The sequence below is a fragment of the Callorhinus ursinus genome, unplaced genomic scaffold (assembly GCF_003265705.2).
Source record: "Callorhinus ursinus isolate GAN/ISIS: 27379988/994484 unplaced genomic scaffold, GSC_fseal_2.0 scaffold7, whole genome shotgun sequence".
NCBI classification, from domain to species: Eukaryota; Metazoa; Chordata; class Mammalia; order Carnivora; family Otariidae; genus Callorhinus; species Callorhinus ursinus.
Window position 1 is genome coordinate 75,438,114 of NW_027397069.1, and position 14,918 is coordinate 75,453,031.

At 34.3% G+C, this 14,918-nt stretch overlaps 1 protein-coding gene across 4 annotated transcripts in view; it reads right to left on the reverse strand.

Annotated features, from left to right (window-relative positions):
* Positions 1-14,918, reverse strand: part of ZMYM2 (zinc finger MYM-type containing 2) — a 106,997-nt gene that overhangs the window by 45,441 nt on the left and 46,638 nt on the right. For 3 of the 4 annotated variants that reach the window (XM_025875213.2, XM_025875212.2, XM_073894802.1), the window contains 4 exons: positions 9,266-9,337; positions 5,282-5,432; positions 4,472-4,587; positions 1,291-1,407 (listed from right to left, as the gene is read on the reverse strand). In XM_025875213.2, coding sequence (XP_025730998.1) covers positions 1,291-1,407; positions 4,472-4,587; positions 5,282-5,432; positions 9,266-9,337 — 456 coding nt within the window. The remainder of the gene's footprint in view (positions 1-1,290; positions 1,408-4,471; positions 4,588-5,281; positions 5,433-9,265; positions 9,338-14,918) is intronic. The other variant, XM_073894801.1, reaches the window with a different exon arrangement.

A 14,918-nucleotide genomic window follows, 5' to 3' on the forward strand; every position in this document is an offset into this window, starting at 1 on the left:
AGGAAAAACAGCAACAAAGAAAATACAACTGCCAACAGTGGAATGAGAAGAAAGAGGCCCTTGAATTCTCAATCGCCCGAGTGAAAGGCTCAACTCTCAGTCTGATAGACAGTGTTTCTTACCTCCTTCCAAAACGTAACCTCCGTGTAAATAAAAGCAACACCAAGACTACAAAAGCCAGGTAGCACTAACATGGAGATGGTAGAAAGGACCTCAATTTCATCTAGTATTATAAAAATTCAATCTAGGCAGGATCTTTATTCCCTATATAACATTATTCTCTGTGCTTGCTTATGGATTTCATTCCTCATCCCCTACCATTCCTTTATTCTTACTAGACTTTCAACATTTTTTCTGCTATGACTTAAAGAGGGTATTAGTCACTAAAAATCATCACTGGGTGCCAACAATAGTCTCCAAGAATAATTGGTTTAAATGCTCAGTAATTTTCTAGGGACTAGAGTGTTAAAATAATGAAATTTCAGATTTCCGAAGTACTTTAGTAATCATTAGTCAGATTCTGGTTATCACCTTTCTCCTAGGTCTCAGCGACTGACTTACCAATAGCCACTAACAAATTTTAGTTCAAAAGCAATCTACTGTTAGTACTATGTCTTGTACACCATTTTATTACATATTCCATGCCTTCAAAAAAGGTGAAAAGAAAGAATGGCCAAAGATGAACACTGATCAAGAAAGCAATTTTCAGCCAGGTCCACCTGTCTGTCCATCCATCCATCCATCCATGCATTCATCCATCACTGCTCCCTTATTTAAACAAAAAATAATGATCAGGTGTTGCTAATGGCAAAAATATATGGCAAAGTAAATTAGTAAAGTGGTGAAGGCAAGAGTGATGAGAAAGGGAAAATAAATTTATATTAGGATTCTTTTATTAAAACAATTATAAAATGTTAAATGACAACATGGTAAATGACTAACAAATTCTAATCTGTACAGGTACCAGGCAATACACTATAGTTCAAACAATATTTAATAAGAATGGGGTAAAATGGAAAAATATGGTACAAACAGATGCCCCAAGTATGTAGCTAAACAAAGTAACATCCTGTACACTATTACAAATATAATGTATAAAGGATATGACTTCAATAAACAGATCCTTTGTTGATGCTCTTCCCACAAAATAAAGTAAATAATTCAATCATCAGAAAACCTGAAGAACTAATCCTTGTCCACTAAGAAATCAGTCATCAAATGGAAACACCATCATTATTTTACTAGATTCTTACTTAAGCAAGATAATATATATAATAAAATAGGACTTGCCTCCCATTCCAGGATTTCTGGCTTTGTACAAAAGGAATTTTTACAATAGTTGCATTTCAACTGTATATCACTTGGAGCTACAAATTGACCATTTGAAGATGACTGCATACTTAGAGCCTAAAACAAAAAACAAAACATACTGAGTCTGATGTAGATTTTAGAATTTTTATTTGTAACTAACTTAAATTTTGACTATGTCCAGAAAATAGTGTTTCTTGCTTAAATATGTCCTCACATAAAATTGTATTTCTGAATTTTGTATTTAAAAATTACTTACTAGTACACTAAGTTTATGAAACTGAAATTCATTTTTTATTCAGGATTACTACCACTTATTTTAAAATTACATGAAAAAGGAAAAATCATACAGCTCAAAAATTATTTTATACCTTTAAAAAAACTTCAGCAAATAATAGTTAAGGTTAACCGGGTTCTGAACTAGTATTTAAACATTTAAAAAAAAAAAAACCTGGCTCCTAGTTCTCTCCAATAGGTATTTTAAGTTGTAATTTGTCCCACATGCAATATTGCTATCATTTTAATTCCAAGTCCATCAGTGAAAACAGCCCATAATACTTTTTTAAAATTGATCATTTCTTTTACAAATTTAGGGGGAAAAAGATTTACAGACTGGAATTGATACCAATAATTTTAGTTTTATTACATTTTAAAAAGTTAAAACAATTTACAGAATAAGAAAAGATATAAGCAGGGCCCCTGGGTGGCTCAGTCGTTAAGTGTCTGCCTTCGGCTCAGGTCATGATCCCAGGATCCCGGGATCAAGCCCGGGAAAGCCCACCTCTCCCTCTCCCACTCCCCCTTGTGTTCCCTCTCTTGCTGTGTCTCTCTCTGTCAAATAAATAAATAAAATCTTCAAAAAAAAAAAAAAGATATAAGCATACACGGGCTTAAAAAGTTTTGTTCTAGAGGCACCCGGGTGGCTCAGTCAGTTGAGCATCCAACTCTTGGTTTCTGCTCAGGTCATGATCTCAGGGTTGTGGGATCCAGCCTCGCATAAGACTCTGCCCTTAGCAGGGAGTCTGCTTGAGATTCTCTCTTTCCCCATCCCTCTGCCCCTTGCCTCCCACTGAGGCATGCCCACACACATCCATGCTGGGGAATGGGGGGGTTCTGGGGGTGGGATGGTGCTTGGGGGGGGGTGTCCGTGGGTGGCGCGCTCTCTAAAATAAATCTATCTTTTAAAAAAAAAGTTTTGGTCTAATTTCTAACCTGAGTGATAAGTATGCTGATATTTATCATTCTCTAATATATATTACACATTACATATAATCTTTTGAATGTATAAAAGTTAAAAAATTTTTCAGGGTGGCAGTGAAGAGAAGAAAGAATCTTTATACAAAAAAACATCATTTTTTAAAACTTCTGCATACACTGTACAACACAATTAAAATTTGTTAAAGAAAACATGCAGATTTAAGATAGTAACTATTAGGTGAATACATTTTTTTAAATAAAAACCACTGTGCCCTGATGTTTCAAAAAAAATTGTGTAAGTCCATTAAGGTTAACTATTCTTTCAAAATAAATGAATACTATCCAATTACCTTATTTTGAAATGGAAACATCATCTAATGAAAACATAAAATTCAAAATCTATAGTGTGTTTTAAGATAAAGGGAAAAAATGCTGCTTTTCTATTCTTTGTATCACTTTTATGCAGAGTTACAGTGATGAGGCTGCCAACACTTACCTGGATACATTCCCCAGAAATAACAGTCTACATTAAGTGTTTCTTTAAAATATACAATGTACATATACAAATTGTCTCTTCAAATCATGGGTAATACAAGTTTCAGTTAAATAAAAAAAGTAGTTAAAACATTTTCTATTAGCATTTCCAGTTTACCAACATCAAAAATAAAGTTGAAATCTGAGAAGCGGCATGCCAAAGACACTATTGTTCTCTTATCTAATTAATCCTTACTCCTTAACTTCTAGTTTAAGAAAAACCAACAAGTCAGAAGCAATATTTACCACTCTAAGAATGTATCAATGTCCATGATCCCAACTTCCAAAATAGAAGTTTAGTCTTGAAAATGGTTTATTACCTAAATTCAGTCAAGGATGTAACTATTAATAAAAACAATTCACCTGGCTGAATTAAAAACTACCTCAATTTAAATGCTAATAATGGTTGTAACTACTCTAACATACTTAATGGACTACATTTTCAATTTAAGTAACACAGAATGGGGAGCCTGGGTGGCTCAGTCATTAAGCGTCTGCCTTCAGCTCAGGTCATGATCGCAGGGTCCTGGGATCGAGCCCCGCATCGCATCCGGCTCCTTGCTCAGCGGGGGAGACTGCTTCTCCCTCTCCCACTCCCCCTGCTCCTCCCTCTCCCACTCCCCCTGTTCATGTTCCCTCTCTTGCTGTGTCAAATAAATAAAATCTTTAAAAATAAATAACACAGAACACAGTGTCTGCAGCACTGTAGAACTGCTGGAAGATAATCATGAAGCACTGCTTTATGCACTGGTCTGAACCTTTGAATACCTTGAAATTTTCACCTACAGCAAGGTAAACCTACCTACTCACACCACTTAACTAATGCTAAATTCCCTTTTCAACTATTCCTTCCAAGTAATCAATGAATTTAAGTTTGAACATTTGCAGTAATACTACCTTCTGAGATTATCCATAATCCAACTTTAAAGAACTATGCCAGAAAGTTCTTTGCATTTACGAAAATGAAAAGGGTCTCCCTAAAGTGATCTTATATTAGACAAGTCCCATCCCCATTTTACATGGCATATTTCTAATATATGAAGAAAACATTTATGCTCATCATTTCCAGGCTAAATATACCTATGTCCTTCATCCATTTATCATAAAACAGAATTCCCCTTAAGTCACATGTTACTGAAACCATTGACTAAGAATATAGTACACATCAGGCACTGAGCTCAATTATACTAAAATTTATTTTCCTTCAAGTCTCTACCATAAACAATTAAAAAGTCAATTAGATTATCCATGCCAAGTGGTGAGCTGCTGCAGCTATGCCTACTACTGTGACTCTATAATCTCCACCCTGCAGTTTGACCTTCAACAAACTACATACAAATTAGCACATTTAATAAAGATAAAGCATATTATACTGTTTATATTCTATGTGTATTTTACTGGGAGTGAGAGTTATCCAAAATAAATAACAAACCTGAAATTTAGCCACACAACTGGAATTGCAAAAGTTATACAGTTTCCCATCAGGCATTGTGGCTTGATATTGAGGTAAAGAGTTTCGCTTACAAAAATGGCAAATAATTCCCAAACCTAGGAGAGAAAAGATACATATCTGGTTTCTTTATAAAATGATAAAAAGTCTAGAACAAAAATTTAATTGACCTCTGGGAAATTTTTTTTTAATGGAAGCTTCTATAAGCTATTCTTTTATTAATTTCCAAGATTATTTATACCTTAAAAAATATCATTATGAAGAGTCTGACATCATGTCTCTAAAATATACATGGATACATGAAACAATCTCAATTTTAGATCTTTGGAAGGAAAAACAATTTCAGCTAAGAATGGAGACATGGACAGAATTTCACCAATAACTTAAAATTAAAGAAAATCAAAGAAATATGGAATGGTCAAAACCACTAAAAAAAGTCTACATTAAGAAAGTTTAATGTGATAAATAAAAATTGTTTATACAGTTAAATATAAGAACAAAGTTAAGGGAAAGAGTAGTTAAGAAATTAGTCATATTATTGGGGCGCCTGGGTGGCTCAATCGTTGAGCATCTGCCTTCGGCTCAGATCATGATCCCAGGGGGTCCTGGGATCCAGCCCCACATTGGGCTCCCCGCAGAGCGGGGAACCTGCTTCTACCCCTCCCACTCTCCCTGCTTGTGTTCCCTCTCTCGCTGTGTCTCTGTCAAATAAATAAAATCTTTAAAAAAAAAAAAAAAGAAATTAGTCATATTCTTGAGGTTTTTTTAGCTTTCCAAATACCTGAAACTTACTTTGTGATTTTGCATATTTTGTCTTGTGACTGTTCATGCAAGCAGTTGAACAATATGGCTCCATATATCCATTAGGACCTATACACTGAGTCATATCAAAAAACCTGCACTGTGTTCGGCAACCAGTACAAGTAGTCAGTTTTCCATATTTCTAAAATTTGAAACATAAAAAGATAATTAAGAAAATTATAATTTAATTAGAAAAAATTATCATATTTTTCAGTACACCTTTTCTCTGCAAAACAATTCTGTTAATCTCTAATCAGGTTTAGTGGGTCAGAAATCTTCATCTGGATGCAAACTGTTAACTACAATGCAGCTAAATCAGGTTCACACAAAAGTAATGATCTCAGCTAAGTCTCCTACAAAAAATAGGGTTTTCTCTATTAATTAGTTTGAAAGAATCCCCACCTATAGGTAAAGTATAAACTGAAAAACAAAGGCACAGTGTTTTCTGTTTACCATGACACACTTGTCATTTGATAGAAGAAATTAAATGGACCTAACAAAGTGTAAGCCTTAATAATCAAATGACTACAGTCCTTCAGAGGAAAAATTTGATGTTAAATATTTTTTCCATTGAGCTGTGCTGTTGTCTCAAGAACTTTTTGGAAGTTCTCTTAAAACCAATTAACCACCTATATACAGTACATTTAAAACCTCATTCAACCACAATAAAACACCATTATTTTAAATTTTTTTAAACTAAAAAAAATGTCATTTAACAGAATTTTGGGCTATTAACTAAAGCTAATAATTAGTCAGTAGATAAGAATAGTCAATCCTTCTGGCAAGAGTAAATATTTGCCAACACGTAATTCAAAGAAACAAGGTAAAATATATAATGGTTAAGACCAAAGGAGATACACTTTGAAAATTACTAGACAAAAGCAGTATTACTGAAATATACATAGTCTTACAAAAATACAAATACAGCAGATGAACTGGTGTATTTGTATTAAAAACATGATAGTCACAATTAGAAATCAAACATAAGGAAAAGCAAGTCTTTAAAATGTGCAACTTGTATTTGCTCTCTCTTCTGAGTGGTTACACAACTATCAAAAGCTGCTAAATCAAATACCACATATCATACTGCAAAATAATTGTAACCATCTTTCCACCTGATGTTGAAGTTATTTTATTCATCATCATACCCAACAGCATCTAGTACAATATAATGATATTAAAAGGCCTCAAAATGTTCCATGGATGGATGACTAATAGATGTCAGGGAAAATGACAATCAGGCCAAAAATAACAAAATGGGTAAACTGCACGGACAAATTTCATGAGCGCCACAGGATTTCAGAAAATAAAGGTAATAAATTGAAGGTAAAATAACCAAAAACAAATAACATCAACATTAAAAAAAGAAAAAAAATCTTTATAGAAAAACATAACTGGTACCATAAAACAAATATTTTTTATGATACCATAGAAAATAAGCAAGGCTGCCTATCCCCCATTTACTTAAATATCACTTCGCGGAAGTCCTAAGTTTTACTTTTCAAAGTGGAAATGAACCCATTCTTCAATCTCTCATACACTGCAAAAAGAAATACTTATCAACAGTAAAAGAATGGTAACAAGGAACAGAAAAGAATAACTGCAAACCTATTAGGTCTAATTATGACTTTCCCAGTGTTACAAAGACAATAGAGGAGGATGCTGGTTTTTTGCCTGAAATGACAAAATATTTTCCTGAGGCCTATGTAATAATTCAAATTTTTATAATGGGAAAAGAGTCAAAGAAAACACATCAATAAGACAATGAAAGAAAAAAGAAAAATCTGGCAACACAGTACAAATTAGGAATACTAAAAATATCAGGACACTTGCCATTAGATCACAGGATTACAAAGAGAAAAAACAAGCAGCTCTCAGATGTTTGTACAAGACCTGCATGTAGCAGCACCCATCAAGAATTCTTTTACCAATATAAATGAAGTCCAACCATCTAATCTAACCCTGGATTAGATTTTTTTTTAACTTATTAGAAACATCCTTCAAGTTGACAATAATTTTATTGGCAGAATGGTTAAGTAATTAGTAAGTTTTAAGACGTACCAATAAAAAGTAGACCAGTTGAATTGGGTCAAGTAAACAAGGAGCTAAGCAACTGGTCCACACTGACAAATACTTTTATCTGAAGAGAATGAGAAAGTACTATCAGAAAGATAGAATCATTAATATTGAAAATATTTTAACACAGCCACCACTACTTCAAAAATAAAAGGACCCATTTAATGAAAGAACATTAGTAAAAAAAGAAATATCCGTTCATGCCATGTTTTGTTTTATGTGTAAACAATCAAAATATTTAAATTTCATTCATCCTATAAATATACATTGAGTGAGTTAAAAATGAAATTAATTGTAACAAATTCACAATTATTATATTCCCCATGCAGACATGGGAGAAAATAAACCTACTTACAAATTCAGTGAAAAAGAATAAGGTAGAACTAATTAAAACAAGATACTTGGTAAGGTAAAGGTAAATATATTAGGGAGCTTATGGCAAATTGGCTCATTTTCAGTCTACTCATTGAAAAATGGTACCTTACATTTAAATCTTACCCAATTCTATATGAATATCAAAATTAATCATCACATTTTAAATAAAACTTCCCAATTTATTCTTTTACATTATATGTAATACATTTCTTTTACTACATTTTGACCAAGTGAGTGAACCACATGGGAAAGTACTCAAGAGATAAAAGCTTGATGTACTTCAAATTGAGGGGCACTCTACTAAATGTCCTGTAGTATTCAAAAGTGTCAAGGTCATGAAAGACAAAGACTAGGGAACTATTTCAGATTAAAGCAGACAGGACTTCCAACCCCAGCTATGAGACTAGATTTAATCTCCCACTTTTAAAAACCAGAAAGCTAAACAAAAGATAGGAAACAATGGCTTTTAAACATTCCATAAAACATAATATAACTCATTATATAGAAAGTTAAAAAATCAAGCTGTGGAAACAGATCTAGAAATGACAGCTAAGAAAATAGCAGGCAAAAATGTTAAAAGAGCTATGATAAATATGCTGATATATTCAAGAAAGCAGTACAGGAAAACATGAACATAATGAGGAAAGGAATAGAAGATATAAAAAAGATCCAGATGGAACTTCTAGAGATGAGAAATACAAGATCTGAGACATAAAATAAACCATATGGGACTAAGAGTGTATCAGAAAAGATTAGTAAAATTAAAGATACAACAATAAGACACTCTCCAAAATGAAGGAGAAAAAAAAAGACCAAAAAATGAAAACCAATAAATAATAGAGCCACAGGGACCATGGGACAATAGCAGGAAATCTAATATATCTGGAATTAAGGTCTCAGAAGAAGGGAAGGGGGGAAGACACAAATATTTTTAAAGAAATAACAGCCTATAATCCAGGATTGGATCCTAAACAAGAAATAACTTTTTTTCCATTTGCTGCAAGGGACATTAATGTTTTAAAATTTGAATAAGGTATTTAGATTAATTATATAGCAGTAGTATATCAATATGAATTCCTTGTCCTACAGTTAAAATTATTAATTGTATACATTTATTATTCACATATTTATGTACTAATCTATTCATCTGGATAAAGGAATATGAGTTTGGAAATTTTTACAAAATAAAGGGTTTTTAGTATCTTTCAGGTAGGCACAAAAGAGAGGACCTTTTGTATCGCAGGTAAATGCCTATTGTGGACAAGGTACTGTGCATAAATTTTTTATCTGAAAATAATTTTTAATAAAAATACCTAAAAGCAAATTAAACAAATCACAATACATGTAAAATTTGTGAAATAAAGTTTATCTATGATAATATAAGGAAAAAATCATCATCTGACATATTTTTAGTTCATAAATTTTAATATACTTCAAAATGCACATGATTTTTCAGTTACATAATAAAGACAGTAGCAGTACATGAAATTGTCAAGGGCTAACCACAGCTACAGTCCTGCTTACCTCAGGCTGCATTAAGAAAGAGTCCTGCATGTGGTCTCGAACCTCCTTCAGGAAGCTTGGATGGCTACCTACCTAAAAAAATATTTTAAAAGACTTTAAAAAAAAAAAAACATATAAAAAAAAGGCTGCTTAATTGAAAGGTAAATAAGCAATCTGTCAAAGTTGATTCTTGTCTGTTTGTGTCTTACAAATTCATTCCAACTTTTAAAAAATGCCTATGTGGGAGGCGCCTGGGTGGCTCAGTTAGTTAAGTGTCTGCCTTCGGCTCGGGTCATGATCCCGGGGTCCTGGGATCGAGCCCTGCTTGGGGCTCCCTGCTCAGCGGGGAGTCTGTGCCTCCCTCTCCCAGCTTGTTCTCTCTCTTTCTCAAAATAAATAAATAAAATCTTAAAAAACAAAAAATGCCTATCTGTTCTATCCCCACTGCCATTATTAAATTATTTTAATTATCCTATAGGAAAAAAATTATTTAATGATAAAACAATAACAGGTAACAAATTGTAAATATAAATAGACCCTTTAACTTACTTGCTTCTAAGTAGACCTAGCCAAAAAAAATGACTTATTCCTCTTAGATGACAACGTATTCTAAGATCTCATTACAGCCTATGGTACCTCAAAGCATTCTAAATTAAGTGATTTGAAGATCATGCAGGTACAGTTTTCATTACTGGCAAATGGGTTGTTCTGGGAACGCTTTTTAGAGCACATGACAGTTTACAGCATATAATACTTTACATCTTTACTCCTTGTAGAAAGTATCCTGCTTTCCATTAAAGTCAAAATATTATGCAAGAAAGTGGAAAATAAAATACTGAAAGAGAAGTGTTAAGTATTATATAGTCTCCACTCCAGGATCTACATTATTAATTACCTGTATCAGTATATTCCAGAAACTAATTCAGCAATGGGGATATAAACAACGGCAGCCAAGTTAAATGTTAGAAACAAACAGGGGAGGGGAGGGCAAGGGTAAGAAAAGATCACCATAGAGTTTTAGTTTCCCCAGACTATAGGAAAAGACATTCACTATAGCATCTTGTATAGTGGTCTCCAAACATGTCTGATTGTGTCCCTTTGTCAAGTAACAATGTATACATGGATTTCCATTTATTTACTTGTAAACTATGAACATGCAATATATGAATTAAACATGAAAACAATATTTTATAGAATGAAAGATAAAACACTTTTTAAATAATTTTTATTTTATTTAGTGATAGTATAAAACTAGAATGGAATCATTTGGTGTCAGTGGATACACAGCAGTAGGGAGCAGTAAGGAGATAATCCTACTCCTCCCAGTTAGGGTGGATCAGCCAAAGCCCAGAGGGGAACCAGAATTCTACCCTCATCCAGCAATAACAAGGAGTTTCTCCCACCTCAATGGGTGTCAACAGAAGCCAAATGGAGAGCCCGGATTTCAACCTACACCTGTCAAAACTGAGGCTAGGCCTTCCTACCCCTACCACAGCAGTGTCAAACAAAACCAGCTAAAGCAGAAGGTTTATCTAAGATCCAGAATATAATAACATAATACCCCAAAATTCCAAGCTTCGATTAAAAAATAATAATAATCATGTATCCTATCAAAACCCAGAAAAACAACAATTTAAATGTAAAAAGATGGGCGCCTGGGTGGCTCAGCTGGTTAAGTGTCTGCCTTCAGCTCAGGTCATGATCCCAGAGCCCCAGAATCAATTCCTGCATCGAACTCTCTGTTCAGTAGGGAGTCTGCTTCTCCCTCTGCCCTTCACACCTCTGTTGCTCTCTTTCTCTCTAATAAATAAAATCTTAAAAAAATAATAAAAAATAAAAATAAATGGAAAAAGACAATCAGTAGATACTAACAATGAAAGTACAGAGATGTTAGAATTATGACAAAGATTTTTAAAGCAGCCACGATAAAAATGTTTCAACAAAGAATAAAAATAACTTAACAATGAAAAACAGAAATTCGTATCAAAAAAATAGAAGATATAAAGAAGAACCAAATGGAAATTATAGGACTGAAAAAAATCAGTAACAGAAATTTTAAAAATCAATGGATAGGGTATGTCAAAAGAACACAGGAGCCAAGTGAAAGTGCTCCCAATGGCCAAAGCTAGAAAATTTTGATCAACAAAATAAAACTGTATTTTATTATAGCCCCAAATTATAAAATATCCATGAGTCCCTACTAATATTAATAAATGACTGAATAATAAATGTAGAAGAAAGGACCAATTTCTTAAGCAGAAAAATTCCAATTAGCTGTATACTCCACCCTAAAGGAGACAGTGACTTCATTCTCAAGAATACAACAAGGGGAGAGCCTGGGTGACTCAGTCGGTTAAGGGTGGACTCTTGATTTCAGCTCAGGTTCTGATCTCAGGGCCCCACCTCAGGCTTAGCACTAGGCATGGAGCTTCTCCATGCTCCATGATTCTCTCTCTCTCAAGATTCTCTCTCTCTCTCTCTCTCTTTCTCTCTCTCTCCGCCCCCCATCCTTTGCTCCCTTCCCCTGCTGGGCACACACTCTCTCACTCTCCAAAAAAGGAAAAAGAAGAGTACAACATGGAAATGGGGTGGAAACTTTACAATGGAGAATCCTGACAAATGCTACTGCAGCAGTGATCAACATCAACTTCAACAGTCATTTTAAATCATGTTGATAGATATACTCATGATGTGATGAAAATGCCAGTGTAAAAAGTAAACACCTCTGTGACATTCCTCCTAAAAACCTGTATCTCCAATCTGTCTAATGATGAAAAAACTTCAGACAAACTCCAATAGAGGGGCATCTTACAATACACCTAAATCCTAAAAACTGTCAAGGTCATCAAAAACAACAGAAGTCTGAGAAAATGTCATAACCAAGACTAGCCTAAGGTAACATGATTACTGGATATAATGTGGTATCCTAGATGGGATCCTGGAACAGAAAGTGGACATTATATAAAAGTTAAGGAAATCTGAGTAAAGTATGGACATAACAACATAATAACAAATATATTTAATGCCAGTTCATTAATTGCAACAAATGTTACCTTACTGATTTAAGGTATCAATAAAAGACCATCACATGAGAACTCTGTACCATCTGCTTAGTTTTTCTGTAACATTAACACCATTCTAACTCTTAATATAGAAAACAAACTGAGGGCTGCTGGAGGGGATGTGGGTGGGGGATGGGGGTAACTGGGGGACGGGCATTAAGGAGGGCACTTGATGTAATGAGCACAGGGTGTTACGTGCAACTGATGAATCACTAAACTCTACCTCTAAAACTAAAAAAACACCCGAAAACAAAAAACACCATTCTAAAAAAATTATTAGTAAACCCCAACCAATAGCAGAATGGAGAAGAGGAAAGAATCATTGAAGGGAAATACAGAAATTATCCAAACTGAACTGAAAGAAAACAGACTTGGATGGAAAAAATAAAAAAGAACAGAGCCTCAGGGATCTGCAGGACTATAAAAAATATATAGAAGTTCAGGCTCCCTAGTTAGCCTCTTTCAACAAAAAATAAAAGTCACTATAGTCCTGGAGGGAGAGGAAGAAGAAGATAGGGCTGAAAAATTATTCAAAGAAAGGTCTGAAAACATTGCAAATTAGGCAGAAGATACAAACCTACAGATAAAAGAAGGTGAGCAAACCCCAGAAAGGATAAACTGAAAGAATCACAATATTATCACAAATTCCTGAAAATTTTAAAGTTAAAATTTGAATAAAAATAAAGACAAAAAAATCTTGAAACCAGCAACAGAAAACGACACAGCTATAGGAGAAATACAATTCGAATTATGGCATAGAAAGACAGAAAACTTTTGGTCAATAGCCCCTCTACTTGATCCAAACACCACAATAACAATGTGGCACTAAACCCACCCACACAAGAAAAGGACAAGTGGAGAGCCTAGACTCTTACGTTGACCTGGCTGCAATGAGGTGCCCCACTGCAGCAACCCAGCTAAGGTGATGTGAGAAAAGGCTAAGTAGGGAGCCTGAACTTCTATCCCATCAGGAAGTAACGAGGTACCCTGTCACCTACCCCCCCTCAAGATGAGAACTGGTAGAGTCAGGACTTTCACTAGCAGTTAACAAGGCCCAAATTGAAATCTGAAGAGCAGAAAGAAAAAAAAAATGAAGAAAAGTGAAAAAAGCCTAAGGAACCTATAGGACAGATCAAGCAGACCAACATGTGCATTATGAGAGGCCCAGAAGAATGATTATTTCAAGAAATAATGGCTGAGGGCACCTGGGTGGCTCAGTCAGGGGAGCGCCTGCCTTCAGCTCAGGTCCTGATCCCAGGGTCCTGGGATGGATTCCAGCATAGGGCTCCCTGCTCAGCAGGGAATCTGCTTCTCCCTGTCCCTCTGCCCCTCCCCCTGCTCGTGCTCTCTCTCCCGCTCTCTTTTTCTCTCAAATAAAGTCTTAAAAAAAAAAAAAAAAACGCAAAAACCTTCATAAATATGATGATGGGAAACAAATCTACAAAGCTGAAGAGCACAACAAATTATAAGTAGGATAAACTCAAAAAGACACACAACAGGACACATTATAATCAAACTGTTGAAAGACACATTCTTGAGTAGCAAGAGACAAGCTATTCATCAGGACAAAGAATCCTCAATAAGATTTTCCACCAATTTCTGATCAGAGACGGTGGAAACGAAAAGGTAGTGAGATGACATATATAAAATGCTGAAAGAAAAAAACTTTTAAACAAAAACACTGTACCTGGCAAAACTATTATCCAAACATGAAGAAGAAATAAAGACATACCCAAATAAAAAACTGAGGGAATTTGTTACCACTAGATCACTCTACAAGAAATGCTAAAGAGAGTCAAAGATTTATGCTGAAATGGAAAGGAAACTAGACAGTAACTCCAGCAGAATGAAGAAATAAGGTCTTTAGTATAAGTAACTACATGGGCAAATATAAAATACAATATTGCTGTATTTTCGGTTTGTAAGCCCAATTTTTATTTCCTATATGATTTTAAGGACAAATGCACAAAACACAACTGTAAATCTATGTTATTATGCAAGCAATGTTTAAGATGTAATTTATTACAACATAAATGAGGGTGTGGCTATACAGGAGCAGAGTTCTTAAATGCCAATTATCACCTAAAATTAGATATAAAATTTAGGATGTTAAATGTTAACCACATTCAGCAGCATACTGAAAGTATTATATACCACAACCAAGTGGGATTTATACCAGTAATGCAAAAAGTGGTTCAAGAGAAGATAATGAATATAATAAAACACATGAACACAAAGAAGGTAAAAACCACATGATAAAGTCAAATGGTACAAAATCCAACACACTTTTATGATTAAAAAAAAAAACACCTCAACAAACTAAGAATAGAAGAAAACTACCTCAACATAATAAATGCCGTATATGAACAACCCACAACTAACATCGGACTCAACAAAGACACTAGGAAACCTGTAAGATCAGAAACAAAACATGGCTGTGCAATTTCACCACTTCTTCTAGTCTACAAAATAGTGAAAGTTCTAGCCAGAACAGTCAGGAAAAAGAAATAAAAGGCATCCAAATTGGAAAGGAAGAGGTAAAACTACTGCTACTTGCAGATGACATGACTCTATATGGAGAAAATCCCAAGGGATCCACAATAAAGCTACTA